Source organism: Scardinius erythrophthalmus (genome assembly GCF_964197995.2).
Source record: "Scardinius erythrophthalmus genome assembly, chromosome: 17".
NCBI lineage: Eukaryota > Metazoa > Chordata > Actinopteri > Cypriniformes > Leuciscidae > Scardinius > Scardinius erythrophthalmus.
This window is the reverse complement of record NC_138237.1, coordinates 10,065,797-10,083,327: the sequence shown is the minus strand read 5'-3', so window position 1 is coordinate 10,083,327 and position 17,531 is coordinate 10,065,797. Positions and strand designations below refer to the sequence as shown.

Genomic DNA, 17,531 nt, shown 5'->3' with positions numbered 1-17,531 from the left:
TTTCATCTCATTCTAATAACTACTGTTACCTTGGTTATCATGTTTGTACCTTTCGTTATCACTGGATTCATGACTGTTCTGCAAGAGCAAGAACAGCAAGGAGTTCCACTGATGTGGTTTCTTGGTCCTTCTTGTTTCATTCTGGCTGGTTTTGTGCAACCTGTTCTTTATCTGCACAGGGTTGGGAAACTTTTCTGTCTCTGTTCTTCATAAAGTGAAAAAGTGAATGTTTTATATAGAAAATTCTGCCACTGAAGCTATTATGAATTCAAATACAGTATTATAGTGAGTTTATCATTTTAGCTAAATAAACCCAAAACTCTCCTACCTGGCTTTCACAGGTGTGGTAAGATTGTCCTGATGTGTTTGAACACAGTTAAGTTGATTGCTACATTCATTGTCTGTATGCCCTGAGGATGGTCGTTTGACCGAAAGCTTGGTGATTAAATTTGCTTAAAGGATTTAAGTGTGCAGACAGTTTATTTTTTGAGATCTTCAGTCTTGTTTGTCTGGCACCGTGGTGATCGTGAGTGCGGTGTAACTCCTTCAAAAGCTAAATAAACCCAAAACAAAATGGTCAGAATAAATGTTCAGCTTTTGAATGTTCTTTATGTAATTGTAGAATTTAGACTAAGCATATGTGACCCTGGACCACAAAATCGCCTTCAAAGTTCTCCATTTCTGTTGGCGATTTTGCTGCATCCACTCACAAAAATACATTTTTGATATTTTTAAGGTTGGAAATTTACAAAATATCTTCATGGATCATGATCTTTACTTTATATCCTAATGATTTTTGGCATAAAAGAAAAATCGATCATTTTGACCCATACGATGTATTGTTGGCTATTGCCACAAATATACCCGTGCGACTCATGACTGGTTTTGTGATCCAGGGTCACATTATGTACTTTTAACACCTGAGGGTGTTCAACCTTTAATTTACACTGTCTTTGAGAAAAATAAAATTGTGACAATATAATCTGTTACAGAGAATAAGTCATCCATTGGTTTATAGATTTTAGTTTGCATGTTTTGTTTTAAAATTAAAGTTTGTGTAAACCTTTTCTGTTTTAATGTTTTTTTTTTTCTTTTTTTTCTTTTTTATAAATGTTCAAATAAGAAAATTCACATACGAACAAACTGTGTTGTTTTCTATGCACATTAAACCCAAACTTTGTATATGAATGCATTTACATTTTATCATTACACATCAGTTTGGTATTTTATTAGGCTAAAACTCTGTTTGTCATTATCCTTTGGTAATTTCCTCTACAAAATTTTCAGGGATTCTAAATTGTGTCTTTTTGCACCTAATGTGTAGACTATAAACCTAATTTGCATGTCACGTGTGAAGTGTTTATATAACCATGTTCTTATATATTTAATCATACAGAACACTATGCAGAGCTTTCTGGAGTGACTTCACACTGCAGGTAACACACTCTTTAAATCTCGATTAGTTTATATTGATTAGCTATCGTATAAAATGTTTCTAATTTGATTTGTTTGACCATTCAGATTTAACACATTATTGAAATGCATTCAAAGGACAGATAGTAAAAGAAAAAAATTACGAGGGTTTTATGAATCTGAGTCTCAAACGCATAATCATTGAACTTGACTTCTTTCTTGAATAAAATGTGCTGACATGTATTCTCAAATCTACACATATATATGTTCACAATGTAGATGGGTGTGACTGAATGAGTGTGATTTGATTTATTCAGTCTCACCTTTTATCATCACATCTGACGTTTTCTCTCCGTCTCCTTTGTAGATTACAATTGCACAATTATTTATTGATTAGAGAGGCACTGAGCATGAACGTCTCCACTGAGAACTTCAACTCAACCGAGGTTCATCCTTCCACCTATTTCATAAACAATGAAGCTTCATTACTGAATGGTCTACAGACTGGGTTGCAATGCTGTAATCTGCTGTTCGGGGTTCCTACTCACTCCTATGTTTTGTGGCTTATTGCACGAGGAAGAAGAATTCCATCAGAAATCTTCAATGTCAATCTCACAGTTTGCGAGATAATTTACTCTCTAGGTTTTTTTATTTTTCTTTCAAAAACATTCCAGAGTCTAGAGTTACTAAATCGGTTTTTACAAGGACTATGCATCACTGGTCGTCCTCTGTTTCAGTGTCTGATGTGTGTTGAGCGTTACCTGGCAGTGGTTCATCCTGTAACCTTTCTGAAGTTCAAACCTCTCAGATATAGAGTGATCTGCTGCACTGCGGTCTGGATCATCACTCTTGGATCCTGTTTGGCTGCTATGACCATAAAAATATTATCTAATCAGAAGACATATACATGGTTCTTCTTGCTGCAGCTCCTGTTCTTCCTCTCCATCCAGTTGTTTTGTCTTGTGGCTGTTCTCAGAGCTCTGAAGCAGTCAGGACCAGGAGAGAGAGGGAGAGAGAGAGAGGAGAAAAACAGCATAAAGAGAAGAGCATTTTATCTCATTCTAATAACTACTGTTACCTTGGTTGTCATGTTTGTACCTTTTGTTATCACTGGATTGCTCAATGTTCTGCAACAGCTAGAACAGCAAAGAGTTCCACTGATCTGGTTTCTTGGTCCTTGTTGTTTCATTCTGGCTGGTTTTGTGCAACCTGTTCTTTATCTGCACAGGGTTGGGAAACTATTCTGTCTCTGTTCTTGAACAAGACAGAACACGTACTCACAACCACTCACAATCACCAATGAACATACACATAATATAAAAAAAAAAAAAAAAAAAAAAACCGCCGACAGTATCCTCATACACACAAAAATAACATGGACTGAACTGCCACTTACAGCCACTTGCACTTTATATCATTACTGTTTAATTTATCCATATATATTACACTGATTTTATCTGCACTACTGTAAATACTGTAGACAATCATACTGTACAATACAATACAATAATTATAGTTCTACAGCTGTTTATTAATACTTGTATATTGTATATTTATAGTCTGTTATAGCCTTCATATTTATAACCATATGTATAATCTGTTCATAGCCTGTACATAGCTTGTACATTCACTACAGTTATAGCTTTTATAGTTATAGTATATTCATAACATACCTTCATACTGTGTACATTTGTAACATATCTACAATATATCTATTTTTGTAATACATCTATATTCTTGCTAAAGCACTTCTGGATGGATGCAAACTGCATTTCGTTGCTTTGTACTTGTGACGTGCAATGACAATAAAGTTGAATTCTAATTCTAACAAGTCAATAAATGTTAAATTTACACTCTGTCTTTGTGAAAACATACAAACAAGCTGCATTGTTTTCTATGCAAATTATGCTAAAAGGAAAGGAGGTTTCTGTATGAATTTAGTTTATGAAAGTTTTGTAATTGAATTGCAATTTTTAAATTTTTGCAATGGTTTACATCCTTAAACAATATCTAATCTCACTGACAAACATGTCGCATATTAAGGGAGAAAACAAGAAACTGAATAAAAAGTTAGTCACCTGAAGACATAAATGTCTGTTCTGTGTTTTGTAGATGGACTTCAAAGCTGCATGTCACATAAAACACCAAATATGTACAGCAATGTCATCATATATTGCTTCATATTAATTCAAACATTTTCTTTTTTGTCTAAAAGCAGTTTAGTAACCACATTCATTTCTGAAAAGAAGACCACTTATATGTACAACATAAACAAAATAAGGATTCATATTTATTAAACATTTGCTTCTTTTTTATTTCTAACTTTACAGTATGAAAAACGTTTTTTTTTGTGTGTGTGCTTGCTCTAGCGCTAGTTAAAAATAAATTACATTTTTGTTGTTGTTCTATGGTTGACATTCAGCTCCGATAATGCATTTTTTACATGTCCGAAAATGACATGTTTCGTGCCACAAGATGATTTGCATTAATGTAAATATGTATCAGAAACTTTCAAATGTGAATTTTCCACATTTACAGTATGTAAACTGTATAGGTTTGTCTATTCTATACAAATATTTGAACTATTTGTTTTTTATGTAATATGTAGCTCATATACATGTAGCCTTGCGACTGCATGTATAAATATCCAAGGCAGTTTAGAGATTTATGGTGATCCAGAAAGACAACATCACTCTTCAGGTGAAGTCCTTTTTAAAAAAATAACTATATATATCTATATTTATATATTATTTATATAGTTTTTTCCCCACTTGAATAATACAGGTCTATTAATGTCTCTGTGGTTAGCAGTCAGACTATTAGAATTATAGGCAAGATTAGATTAGCTATTATGTAAAATGGGGTTAAGATGTATTTGTTACAGAACATTTATCATTGTTTTATCCACAAATTATTTTGTTTGAACAATTGTAAGCATTAGTAATTTGGAGAGTGAGCTTTATATTTGTTTGAGAATTATAATCATTTGAACTCCGCTGAAAACGCCATGCTTATAATTGAATTATATTTCAAATGGTGGACTTTTTAACATACTTTATGGTATTTACTATATCATTTTTTAATGTGAGATATGTCTGTGCACAGTATAGCTTGTTTCTTTTGTTGATGGCTGTGATTTGACTGATATTTTGATGGTTTCATCCATTTGTCAGAGCAAATGAATGACTCCAATGGAAACTCCACCTCACCTGAGGTTCAGTACAGCAACATCACAACACAAACATCCTCATCAATGGATGGTCTGAGGATTATTGTGCTATGCTTTAATCTATTCTCCGGTGTTCCTACATACTCCTATGTTATGTGGCTTATTATCAGGGGAAGAAATGGAGTTGCATCGGAATTTTTCAACTTCAATCTCAATGTTTGTGAGATCTTTTTCTCTCTGTCTTCTTTGGCCTTTCTGCTGTCAGTAAGACTTCAAGTTTTTGTGACAATACAGAGACTTTCACTTGGACTAGCCATCACCATTCGCCCTCTGTTTCAGTGTCTGATCTGTGTTGAGCGTTACCTGGCAGTGGTTCATCCTGTAACCTTTCTGAAGTACAAGTTATTTAGATATAAATGTGTCTGTTCTGTTGTTGTCTGGCTTTTGGGTGTTGGCTCCTGTTTGTTCTCTATGTTTATCTTTCTCTCAAACAACATTTATGCATTTACATGGTTCATCCTTTTGCAGTTCCTCCCCTTCCTCTCCGTCCAGTTGTTCTGCTGTGTGGCTGTTCTCAGAGCTCTGAAGCAGTCAGGACCAGGAGAGAGAGGGAGAGAGAGAGAGGAGGAAAACCACACGAAGAGAAGAGCGTTTCATCTCATTCTAATAACTACTGTGACAATGGTAATCATATATGCCCCTTTCATCATCTCATCAATCCTCTGTATTCTGATACAACAAGACTTTTTAGTTGTCTTGCCTATTAGTTTTGCTTGTTTTATTCTGGGTGGTTTTGTGCAGCCAATTCTGTATCTGCGGCGTTCTGGGAAACTCCCCCACCTCTGTTAATCGCATGCAAGTTTTTTTTTTGTTTTTTTTTCATATTAAAATTTTTGCATTTATTGTATTTGCTTATTAATTGTTGTTAACCTTTATTTCTGGATATTAAAAAAGTATGCTTATTTCAATCTGAGTAATGGAGTCTTTAATCCCAGATTGGTTGTTATTCCATTAGGTTTTCATGTCAGGTTTCGATAACTCACAGAGTCAGATATATGGACTGTGGCCCTGTTTACACCTGGTATTAAAATGTGTTTTGGTTGATCGTATCACAAGACGAGGGAGACACATTCCTGTTTACACGAGGTATTTTAATTCGTCTCTTTTGTCCACTTTCAACCTAAATGTTGTTTCAACTCGAAATGCATGCTGAAACAACTGCACTAGATTTTCACGGGCTTTACTCCGTGTAGCTATCGCAAGGTGTGTGTAAAGCAAGTGGAAGATCAGTACTTGTTGTTGGTTTCGTGCTATGGTGATTCAGCAGATATAACAAGAACAAAAAAAAGTTAAAAAAAATCACCTTAGTCTACTAATAAAGTATTAACATTGAAGGTCTGAATGAAAAAAAAGTGTTATTTAGCAGACTGGCAGCTCCAGTAGTGAAATGATGCATCTTGAAACTAGTGTGTAAAGGCTAAACCTTAAATAAAGTTTAATAGAGTTTATACTTATATAACTGTACCCATATAATTGGACAAGCGGTTTGGAAAATGGATTGATGCATAATTCAGCTGTGTAAACCATTTTTGGCGAGATGCTGGAATTCATTCGGAGCGATCGTCAGAGTGCATTATGGATATTCTCTAGGCTGCGTTCAATTTTTTTTGGTAGGCCTACTTTTCAATCAGAAGGTTGCATCCTAGTGAATCTGCATGCAACTCAGTACTTCTCAGCTTTAATCGCTTGAATGAGAAGTAGTAGTGTGCATGGCAACAGTTAACAAATTCATTAGTATCTCATTTTCACACGATCAGTTCTCTAATATAACATGACACTCAAACAAAACATCACAAGTCTTTTTAACTGGATGTCCGCTCATGCATAATATTTGCCTATTCATTGATGCATTCATTGCCAACACATTCAGTATTGTGGAATCTGGAGTCAGAACTGCATTGTTCATCTTACAAGGTAGAGTTTGAAGATTTTATCTATCGAGACTCAGGTAACTTTTGATGAATTAATGTTTTCTGTTTATTATATCTTATCACAAAGTGGTAAAAGCAGAATCCTGACAGTATTTTTTTAAATATATAGTTGATTGCTTTCAGGAGTGTTTGAAAGAGACTCGTGTTATGGTAATCGCAGGTACAGATGGGAAAGCCACTAAAATGAAAATATGTAAGATCTTGTTTGTTTATTATTTATTGAACATTAACAATAGAGGAGGTTCAAACTGCTTGATCAGGGTATATTTTAATATGCATAACCCTACTTTATGGCAAGTCTATCGTCTGTGTTAATTGTGGTTTATTGCTAACTTGCACTCCCAGGATAAATATTGTAATAACCCATTGTTGGTTTGCGTTATTATACAACTTATGTTCTTATGTGGATCAGACAATAGTAATGTACATTGTGAGAATAATTGCTGTACAGTAAATGACTATTTTCTTTCACTAATGCGTTTTTTCACCAAATCACATGAATCTGAACCAGTCTCTGATTAACATGACTGTGACTCTTCTTGATCGTCCAAATTTATATTTTGTGCAGGTTCAAACGCAGTCAGTAACATGATGAACATCACAATGGAAACTGAAGAAATTCCTACATGTAACACAACCAGTATGCACGTAGCTAAACTGCCCTATGACGCTGCGATATATGCCATCCAATTCCTGCTTGGTCTTCCTACACACTCCTACATTGTATGGCTCATTGTCACAGGAAAAGGAACAGGAATTGCATCTGAATTCTTCACTCTGAACATCTCCGTTTGTGAGATTATGTTATGTCTGCGCTCATTGTTTTCTTCAATGCTCAACATATTTCCAAGTCTCAGGAACTTTGCGTTATTTTTATCAGGATTTGTCATCACCGGTCGTTTCTTTCATTGTCTGATGTGTGTCGAGCGTTACCTGGCAGTGGTTCATCCTGTAACCTTTCTGAAGTACAAACCTCTCAGATACAAAGTTGCATGTTCCATTTTGACCTGGCTTATGATTGCTATCTTTTGTGTGTTTTCTCTGCTTATACGCACCTGTTTTATGCAAATTTATACATACTTTTACATAATACAGTTTTTATTCTTCATGTCCATAAACCTGTTCTGCTGTGTGGCTGTTCTCAGAGCTCTGAAGCAGTCAGGACCAGGAGAGAGAGGGAAAGAGAAAGAGGAGGAAAACCACATGAAGAGAAGAGCATTTCATCTCATTCTAATAACTACTGGGACTTTATTACTCACGCATGTTCCGAGTTTATTTGTGGCTTTTCAACATATTCTGCCAATGAAGAAAATTCCAGAACTGGATTCATTGAGTCTCACATTTTTCTTGCTACCTGGTTTTGTTCATCCTTTTCTCTACATTCACAGAGTTGGCAAACTGCCCTTCTGTAGGTCTCTGTAATTGACATAACCCTGGTCATTTATTACCTTACTATTTAAACAGAACTGCACAAAATGTGGTTGGTGGGTAACAGGTGTCATGTCATGTTCATTGTTTGTTCTTCTCAATAAAACAAAAGTCCTATGCTCGGATTTCCATGGAGCTGCCATAAATGTCAATCTTCCCTCTATGATATAAATGGCATGAAAATGTTTTTGCCAACAGGTATGAACAGACATATTTAGATAGAACGATAGATGTTATATTTCATTTACATAACTATATTTTAATATATTTAAATATACACTCTTAGAAGAAATTGTTCTATATATAACTTTAAAGAGGTTACCATAATGAGGTCATTTTATGGATTTAGTTTTAAAGAATTATTAATATTTTTTTATTTTTTTATTACATTTTTATGAATTAAGCAGCTCATAAATAAACTGCATCACTAGAAAAAAAAAATAACCCATTAAATATGAAAGCATTATGCAATCATTTAAGATACATTTCTTATAGAACCTTTTTCGTATAAAATATTGCTTAAAATTAAGTCAAGAACCCTAGGGTTCACTACTGGGTTCATATCCTAGCAGTGCATGCCACAGGATATGGCTGTGCTCATTTTGAGGGTCCAGGGCCGTCACTCTGTGGGCAGTCGTGGCCTAATGGTTAGAGAGACTGGTAACCCTGGTAACCCGATTGGTGTGTGTGTTCACGGTTTGCAGTGTGTGTGTGTGTGTGTGTGTGTGTGTGTGTGTGTGTGTGTGTGTGTGTGTGTGTGTGTGTGTGTGTGTGTGTTGTTCACTGCTCCTAATGTGTGTTGGATGGGTTAAATGCAGAGGACAAATCCCAAGTATGGGTATTTTCATCTATATCTATATTTGTACTATATTTTCTATATTTTTATCTATATTTTCACTTTTTTTTAGAACCCCACTGAAATGTTTTTCTAAGAGTGTATTCGCTTATTCATCTATTTATTTACTTTATAAAGAGCTATATTGTCCTGATATTGTTATGTATTAAATAAATCTATGCATGTCTTTAGGTGCAAAACAAATCTTATAAATTAAAAATTGGTTCTCATATTTTTTGTTTGTTTGTGGTTTTGCATATTCATTTTAATGACAAAGCTTATACTTCTGTTCTGTGCCTATATCTCCTCACTCTCCTCTCCTCACTGTCCTGACATCTTCCAAAGTCATGTGATCACAGCATCAAATAGTTTTAGTTCTATAATCTATGATGTTAACACTCATAAATCACCATATGCATATTGAAATTTGCATACAGTAACACAAATAACATATGCAGCGTTGTGGATTCAGAGGGAGACCTGCACTGATCACCTTCCTCCACAGCCGAAAATTTCATGTGAGAGAGTGGAGAGATTTGACTATTACTATTCCGGTAACCAACTATCTTTCTTCAAAATTTTATTTCTATAATAACAGCATTTACAAACAAAATATGATATGAAAAAAAGTGTAAAACCTATAGTTAGATTACATATCTTAAGACTTAATATGATCAAATGCTAAATCTGTTAGAGATTTATATATATATATATATATATATATATATATATATATATATATATATATATATATATATATATAAAAATTCTTATTATCTTAATTTCTTAAAAAAAATTATATCAGATGCTGGGTCAAGATAGGTGTTTACAACATTTGTCATTTTTGTAAAATAAAAGTTTAATGTTTTACATTCTAGAATAATGTTGTTTTCTGCAGATTAAAGTCTGATTTTATTACTTATTTTTTGTTCAGGTGAATGCAAAGACAGTTACACGATGAACATCTCGAATGAAGCACCCCTGATAAACGGGGCATGTAACATAACCGATTTTTACAAGTATTATCATATTTCACCCTATGATGTTGTATTACATGTCATCAATATCCTGCTTGGTCTTCCTACACACTCCTATATTCTGTGGCTCATTGTCACAGGGACAGGAAGAGGAATTGCATCTGAATTCTTCACTCTGAACATCTCTGTTTGTGAGATTATGTTATGTTTGCGCTCACTGAACGCTGTGCTTGGTAATGTATTTACAAGGCTATGGACTGTTATGATGTTTTTATCAGGATTTACCATCACTGCCCGTTTCTTTCAGTGTCTGATGTGTGTTGAGCGTTACCTGGCAGTGGTTCATCCTGTAACCTTTCTGAAGTACAAACCTCTCAGATACAAAGTCGCATGCTCTATTGTTACCTGGATAATGATCACTATATGTTGTGTGTTGTCTCTGGAACTTGAAAACCCATGTTTTATGCCCATTTTTAAATGCCTGTACCTGACACACTTCATAATCATCCTCTCCATAAACCTCTTCTGCTGTGTGGCTGTTCTCAGAGCTCTGAAGCAGCTCGGACCTGGAGAAAGAGGGAGAGAGAGAGAGGAGGAAAACCACATGAAGAAAAGGGCGTTTTATATCATTCTAATAACTACTGTGGCTTTAGTAATCACTTACGTTCCCAGTTCAATCACAGCATTACAGTATATTCTGTCAATTCCTGCCAGCAAGGAACTGGAATCACTGAGTCTTACATGTTTCTTTCTGCCTGGTTTTGTGCAGCCACTTCTCTTCATTCACAGGGTTGGCAAACTACCCTTTTGTAGGTCTCCGTAGTTGATATTCATTTTTAACTCAATGTTTGGCTCATGGGTGAAGAATGTCATAACATGTCGTGTTAATTGTTTGTGTAGTGCACTAAAAACAAGTGCCCTCTGTTCTTGTGGTTATTCTAATTCTGGTTATTCTATTCCATCCAAATCCTATTCTAACAAAAATAAATAAAAACAAATCTGCAATAGAATAAATATATGTATTTTATGTATATGTATGACAATACGAGCCAATTATTTAGCAAACAATGTATTTAAAAAAAATAATAATAATTTAAAACCGTATAATGGATCTTCATACATTGCTTTTATATTGTAGTAAAGGTTTTTTTTTTCGAGGGGGTTATCATATTTTTTTAAACATTTGAAAACATCTGCTTTAGGACACACAAATGCATGAATAATGGAAGAACTGACGATTTACCTGTAATCAATTGAAACCAAGGTCTTCATAAATTTCAACACCTGGTTCAGCTTGTAATCTATAGTGCATGAAAAAAAATATGATTGTTTAATTTATATTAATACATTAGGTAAAATGTTTACCACAGTATTATTTAATATAGGCCTAGTAGGCTATCCTTTCTTAGGGATGCTTTTTGTCTACCTTACACTAATGCTTTGTTTGTCTCATTTTCATCTTTATTAATAGAGTAACCGGCAATGTACTTTAATGTAGGCCAAACAGAACCACATAGAAAAATAAAGCTAAGAGAGAAAATAAAGGCATACAAACTTTGCTTTTTTCATTTATAAATCAAACAGAAATGCAAACAATGGTGATGGGTAATGATGAATTTCAAATGATTTTATTGTTTTCCTAATAAAAACAATTAGCTGCACTTTTTCCCATACAGGTAGCCTACCATAAATATTCTCTGAAAGATATCAACAGTAGGAAAATGTACTGGAATAGCTACCTCTGCCAAAAGAAGCAGACAAACACAGGAAAGAGCAAGTGGAATCGCCTTTTGATTTGAATTAATTTGTCTCGAGCACACTCGATCACGCGCACGCCAACATGACGTGATTCACAACCTATTTTTTTTACAGTCTATGTTCACAACACAAAATAGTTACAAATCTGCTATACGGATTTTTATTTCCATAAATAATGTCTCAGTTGGTCTTATCAGAAAATATCGATAGGACTATATTATTTAAAAAAAATCGCGATCAAATAGCTTACCTTAACGCACTGTCGTGAATGTCATGCCAATCCACACACAGTAGGCCTACGCCACTACTGGAGAACATGAAGACGCGTCAGCGATGAGAAATGCGATGTGAACGGTGAGAAGTGTTTTTACTCCACAAACATTTCGTATTCTATATTCTGTAGGCCTATATGTTATGAATTTAAATCATGCGCATATTTTAATTTAGCATTTTTAATTCAGCAACAGCTATTTGTCGAATCAGCTAACGAGTAGGCCTACTTATAAACCTCAAAGACTCGTGCGCATGCGTGTCAAGAAAAAGAAAAACTTATAATAAAATAAGAACAGTACTGTAATGCATTTCTAATTAAGAGTCCATATACATTTAGTGGAAAAATAAGTGACTTTTTCTAAAGGAAAACCACATAAAAAGAAGAGCGTTTTGTCTTATTCTAATAACTACAATGACCATGTTTATCATATGCTCCTTATATTATTTTATGGTTCCTTGATTGGTTTTATCAGGCAATGATGACACTCTTGCTTATGCTTGTTATGCTTTGCCTAGTTTTGTTTTGCCTTTTCTCTTTCTCCACCGGGTGGGAAAACTACCCTTCATCAAGGGTCAATAATTCTACTTTACTTGACCCTTAATCAAAAGTTGTCTTTCACTTTTAGTTATTCCAACTAAAAGACATAAGGGTTCTTTAGTGCGGACACTTTATGTGTCATGGCTTGATTTCTTTTAAAGCTAACATACCTCTATTCTTTTGCTATCAAGGTCACATAAAACTTTACTTATTTTTACCATGCAAATCAAGTGCCCTTTATGTATAGATTTGATTGTTTCACCATTGTCCCAGAGCCAGACTTTCAAACTTTTCCTATTAAAAAATACTGTCTCTATATACAGTAATTATATTTTAAAGACCATGATATGAATAATCCAAAAAAGAGTGAAATATACATAAGTCTAGCATCTGTCATCAGATATTCACTTGCCTCTTAAGAATAATGTCATATTTTGGTTTGCACCCATTTTTATTTGGAAAGAAAAAAGAGAGAAAAAAACAAATGAATGAAGTTCATCCTGAAGTATTTAATTCACTGCATGTGCTTATGTTTTTCACATCTGCCATCTGTACATCATTTGATTAACATATATTTAATAATGAAGTGTATTTGCATATGAGGACTAACATATTAATAAAGTGCTGCCTCTCCTTGCAAACCACATCACTGACTTGCTGCCAGTGATTGAAAATTATCATTTTTTATATTTATATTATTTCTTTTTCTTCTCTGCCACATGAAGATAAAAATCCTTGGTCAGTCTGGAGGCAAAGCACGGCATTTGTCTCTTCATGTGTGTATCCAGGTCTGTGGTGTGAGACTGGAAGTGAAAAGCCACACGATGATTTACTCTTGTGAGAATCTGAATAATCTCTAGCTGACAGTCCTTTAACATCTTGCAAAGTTCACCGATAAATACAGAGCCTGTTTCTGGATTTCTCCACGAGTAGTACCCTGCAGAGAAACAAATATGTTTTCAAATGCATTTGTTGAAAGTGTTAAAAAATAAATAAAAGCAATCAACTATGCCACTGTCTGTCAGTGCAATGCAAACCTTCCACTGTGGAATAACAGCAGAGAAAATCTGCCTCGGGAACGTCCGATATTCCCCAAAATCCCCCCGGTGTTTCTTCACTGTCTGCCTCGACACCAGGGTCAAATTCCATTCCCCTGCAGGCCTGAATATGGAATCAAACCAATAACACATTAGTTAGCCACAGACAAAATGTTCTGAAATGCTTCTCTCTCTCTTTTGCAGGCGGCTGTTACCTGTAGGAAGAAAAGTTTCGGCTTGCCCCGCAGACTAGGGCAAAGGTCAGAAGTCATGAGAGAGGTCAGAGTTTTGACATGGATCCAGCACTCATCCGATCCAAGGATTGTTCCTTCCTCTCCGTGGCTCATCAGTACACACACAAAGCAGGAATTGTCTGCGTGGTTCTCCTTGGATACTAGGGCATATTTATAAGTGAATACAGGCATCATGACCCATCCTGAACACTGAAAATGATGTTGTTCTGTACCTTTTCTCAGCACACTAATCATTTGATTTGCTGACAGGTTCTTCTCCACCTGTACTTGAAAACCGAGGGACTTGAACGTGCCCGACAGTAAGCGTTCATCTACTGAACCGCCCTTCCTATGCAAACCTGGTGAGTCTGGAACAAGAAGGCATAACTAAGGAATAGATGTATAGGGAATGTTTTTGGTTTAAGTTTCATTTCTACCAATTCCATTGATTCTTTTAGAGCTTTCGAGAAAGTTGAAAGTGACTGAAAAGAATAGGTGTGTTTGAATTAAAGCAGCACAGCACAGACCAATCGGTGTATGACATCAAAGTACCGCGAGAGAGCAGACGGCTCAGTATCATCAGATTCTCGCGGTACTTTGATGTCATTGGCGATGTCATCGTGGTACTTTGATGTTATCGGACTGCGAACGCACCTGATGGCTTTAAATTCAATGAATGAATGAATGAATTCATTAGACTGATTCAAACCCAATAACTCGGAGACTGCTATTTCTATTACTGAAACAGGATCACTGAATCATTTAAACTCATCACTATTTATTTATTTATTTCATATGTAACCCGTGTACGGAGATATAATTTACAATCAACCATTCATTATCACTAAACAGTTTTTAGAAAAATCCAGAAGGTTTTTTTCAGGAACGGATACTCTGTGAAATGCCACAACACCGGACTAGCGTGCTAAAAAATCACATGAATAGAAACTCAAGACTGTAAACCACTGTGGGATTAGAACTCAAAACAGAAGAGCTGGAGTCAGCAAGAATCAAGATTAGAGGTAAAGTTAACACTTAAATTGAAATTTAGATTAGTCACACTACAGTATACTCTATGTATAGGGATCTTGACTTAATTTTAAAGAACACTTTAACACCAAAAAGTTTCAATATAAGGAGAATTGTCTTAAATGATAACATAATACTTTTGTGCTTAAGAAGTCATTCTTTGTAGTGATAACATGTGTTTATTAGATTTCTAAATCAAAATAAAAAAATAGATTCAAACAAAAATTAATTAATTAAAACATAATCCATAAAATGATCCCATGATGGGAACCTTAAAAGGTTCTATAGCCTATATGAAGTGCATGACATAACCCTTAAAGGTTCTATAAATAATTGTTTTCTTCCTAGAGTGTAGCATTAAGTTCAACTTTAAAATTATTGTAGCCATTCAAAAGGGCAGATATGTATCAGAGAACAGTTCCAGATAGCCTACTGTAAGCAGGTCAGAGATTAAACAACTTTATAGTTCAGGCTGATAATACTCACCAGGGAAGTGCTCATTACTGATTATTAGACATTTGCCTATGTTTTTATGCTTCCTGTATGGCTCGAATACACAAGACTTCTTGACAGCACTGTGAACACAAGATGCGAGTTAAAACACCTTAATAAATGTAAAATGAAAAAATAACTTAAACATGCTTGGCTTGACAATGATCTAAACATTCTGTTTTAACCAGAGTCTTACCTGTGATCTTCAGAAACATGCGAATTCATTCTGAGACTCTGAGATTCATTCATTACACCACCACGTCTTCTTGAATGTGACGAATAGCTTCCTACAATCTCACTTCTTTCATTCTAAATTTCCTTCTCCCTTTACTTTCATTTTACAGTGAAAGATTTCAAAGTCCGCTGCCTCCCAAGCGGGGCGTTGCACTTGATTTGTGACCAGCTTTTCCTACAGAACAAGTTTCACACAAAACATTCACATCCTTTTATTAACAAGAAAATGTTTTTATAACATCATATTCATGCACTCTGTAGTTTTTTAGCTTTTTTTTTTTTTTACTTCAAAACACAATGGTTGTGGACAGTGGAACTGTGCTGTATAGTTCCCTCTGCTGGGAATTTGCAGTATCTACTCCGAAAAGTCACTACATTGTGATAGAGAGAGAGAGAGAGAGAGAGAGAGAGAGCAAATTATGCAAATATACATTACACTGATCATATAATCACTTTAATATCGTTTACATTTATTTCAACATGCCACTATAAATGTATTACTTGCGTAAAACCAGAAAGCACAAAAATAGTGTAAATGTTTTTAATCTTGAAATCATGTTTTTTATATATATATATATATATATATATATATATATATATATATATATATATATATATATAAATTTCAAATGCAACTTTAAGGTCATGTACAGAAAAACAGAAACGGTGGCTTGTAAAATCAAAGATGCTTTGTAGTTATATGCTGCATTAAAAGGATATAAATGCATCTGTATAAGTAAGACTATCTGTATAAGAGTTTGAGGTCATTACATTGTGACAGTGCAGTTAAGGGCTCATGGTCTGTGTGCTGTCAAAAAGATTTACGACTCATAATCCAATCACAGTCATTCTTCTGCACTAAGCCTTGCAGTTATAAGCGTGGTGAGCATGTGTCACTCTTATGCAGACAGCTACAGATTACCGTTTATTAGTGTTCTTAGCGTTACATCTCGGGGGTCTTACAGCAATGAGGCTGGGACTCTTTTGAGCCTGCCATATGTGCCGTTTGAAGACCCCATGGTCGTTGATTAGGTTTCTGCTGCCGAATGAGGAGTCTGACTAGCATTGTCATTTTAGTGCATCTTAATCTTATTAAAGTTCCATATGGGGAAGCTGCAGCTGAGCTCATGACTAACTGAAATTAAACAAATGAAATGCATCTTTTCAGTTAGGTTACTACTGCATCATATTTACATATAGGCCCTCAACTACAAATATATCGGCAAACGTTGATCAAGTGTGGGAAATATTATATTTATAAAATGTTAAATATGATTTTTCTTTTGTGTTATGTAGGTAACATTACGTTTTCAAACAACACATTTCTAGGGATGCTTTTCGAAAGTTTTTCTGGTAACACTTTACAATGAGGTTCATTAGTTAACACTAGTTAATGTATTAACTAACATAACAATACACATTTGTTACAGTATTTATTAATCTTTGTTAATGGTATAAAAATACAGCAGTTAATTGTTTGTTCATGTTAGTTCACAGTGAATTATCTAATGTTAACAAATACAACCTTTTATTTAAATAACGTATAAGTAACTGTTGAAATTAATATTAGCTAAGATTAATAAATGCTGAAGAAGTATTGCTCATTCTTAGTTCATGTTAACTAATGAACCTTAAAGTGTTACCGTTTTTCTTTATGTTTGTCTTGTTATAATACTTAACAGGCAGGCTCAATGACAATGCATGATGCAGCAAGCTACAATCTTGTTTTCTCAAACCTGCCTGGCATAAAGATCCAATTTGCTGAGCCACTTAAATCCAGTTCATGCCTAGATCCAGTATAGCTTCGATCTGAAAGTTATATAAAGAACAGAATGCTGTAGATAAATGCACAAATCTCACTAGTATCTCACAAATATCAATGAGAGCACAGAGTGGTTTGGATTCAAGAAGAGCTGCACAGTACAAAAAAAGAAACACTAAAGAACATCTTTTACTAGGTTTTAATTTTAAGGGATAGTTCAGACAAAAATGTTCGCATTACACTGTCATATCATTCCAAACCTGTATGACTTTCTTTTCTAAATTCTTTCTTCCATGAAAGCGTATGGGCACCCTGCCGCTCAAGCTCCAAAAAAGACAAAAAATATCATAAATGTGCATAAA

General features: G+C 34.6%; 1 protein-coding gene across 1 annotated transcript; it reads right to left on the bottom strand.

The window, feature by feature from the left end:
• Positions 1-12,818: 12,818 nt before the first annotated feature.
• Positions 12,819-15,478, bottom strand: casp21 (caspase 21, apoptosis-related cysteine peptidase). Its single transcript, XM_081390802.1, has 6 exons — positions 15,370-15,478; positions 15,168-15,256; positions 13,886-14,020; positions 13,635-13,813; positions 13,420-13,543; positions 12,819-13,319 (listed from the first exon to the last, which is right to left on the bottom strand). The coding sequence occupies exons 1-6, from the start codon at positions 15,420-15,422 to the stop codon at positions 13,078-13,080; spliced, it is 822 nt and encodes a 273-aa protein (XP_081246928.1). The 5' UTR covers positions 15,423-15,478; the 3' UTR covers positions 12,819-13,077.
• Between the last annotated feature and the right edge of the window lie 2,053 nt (positions 15,479-17,531).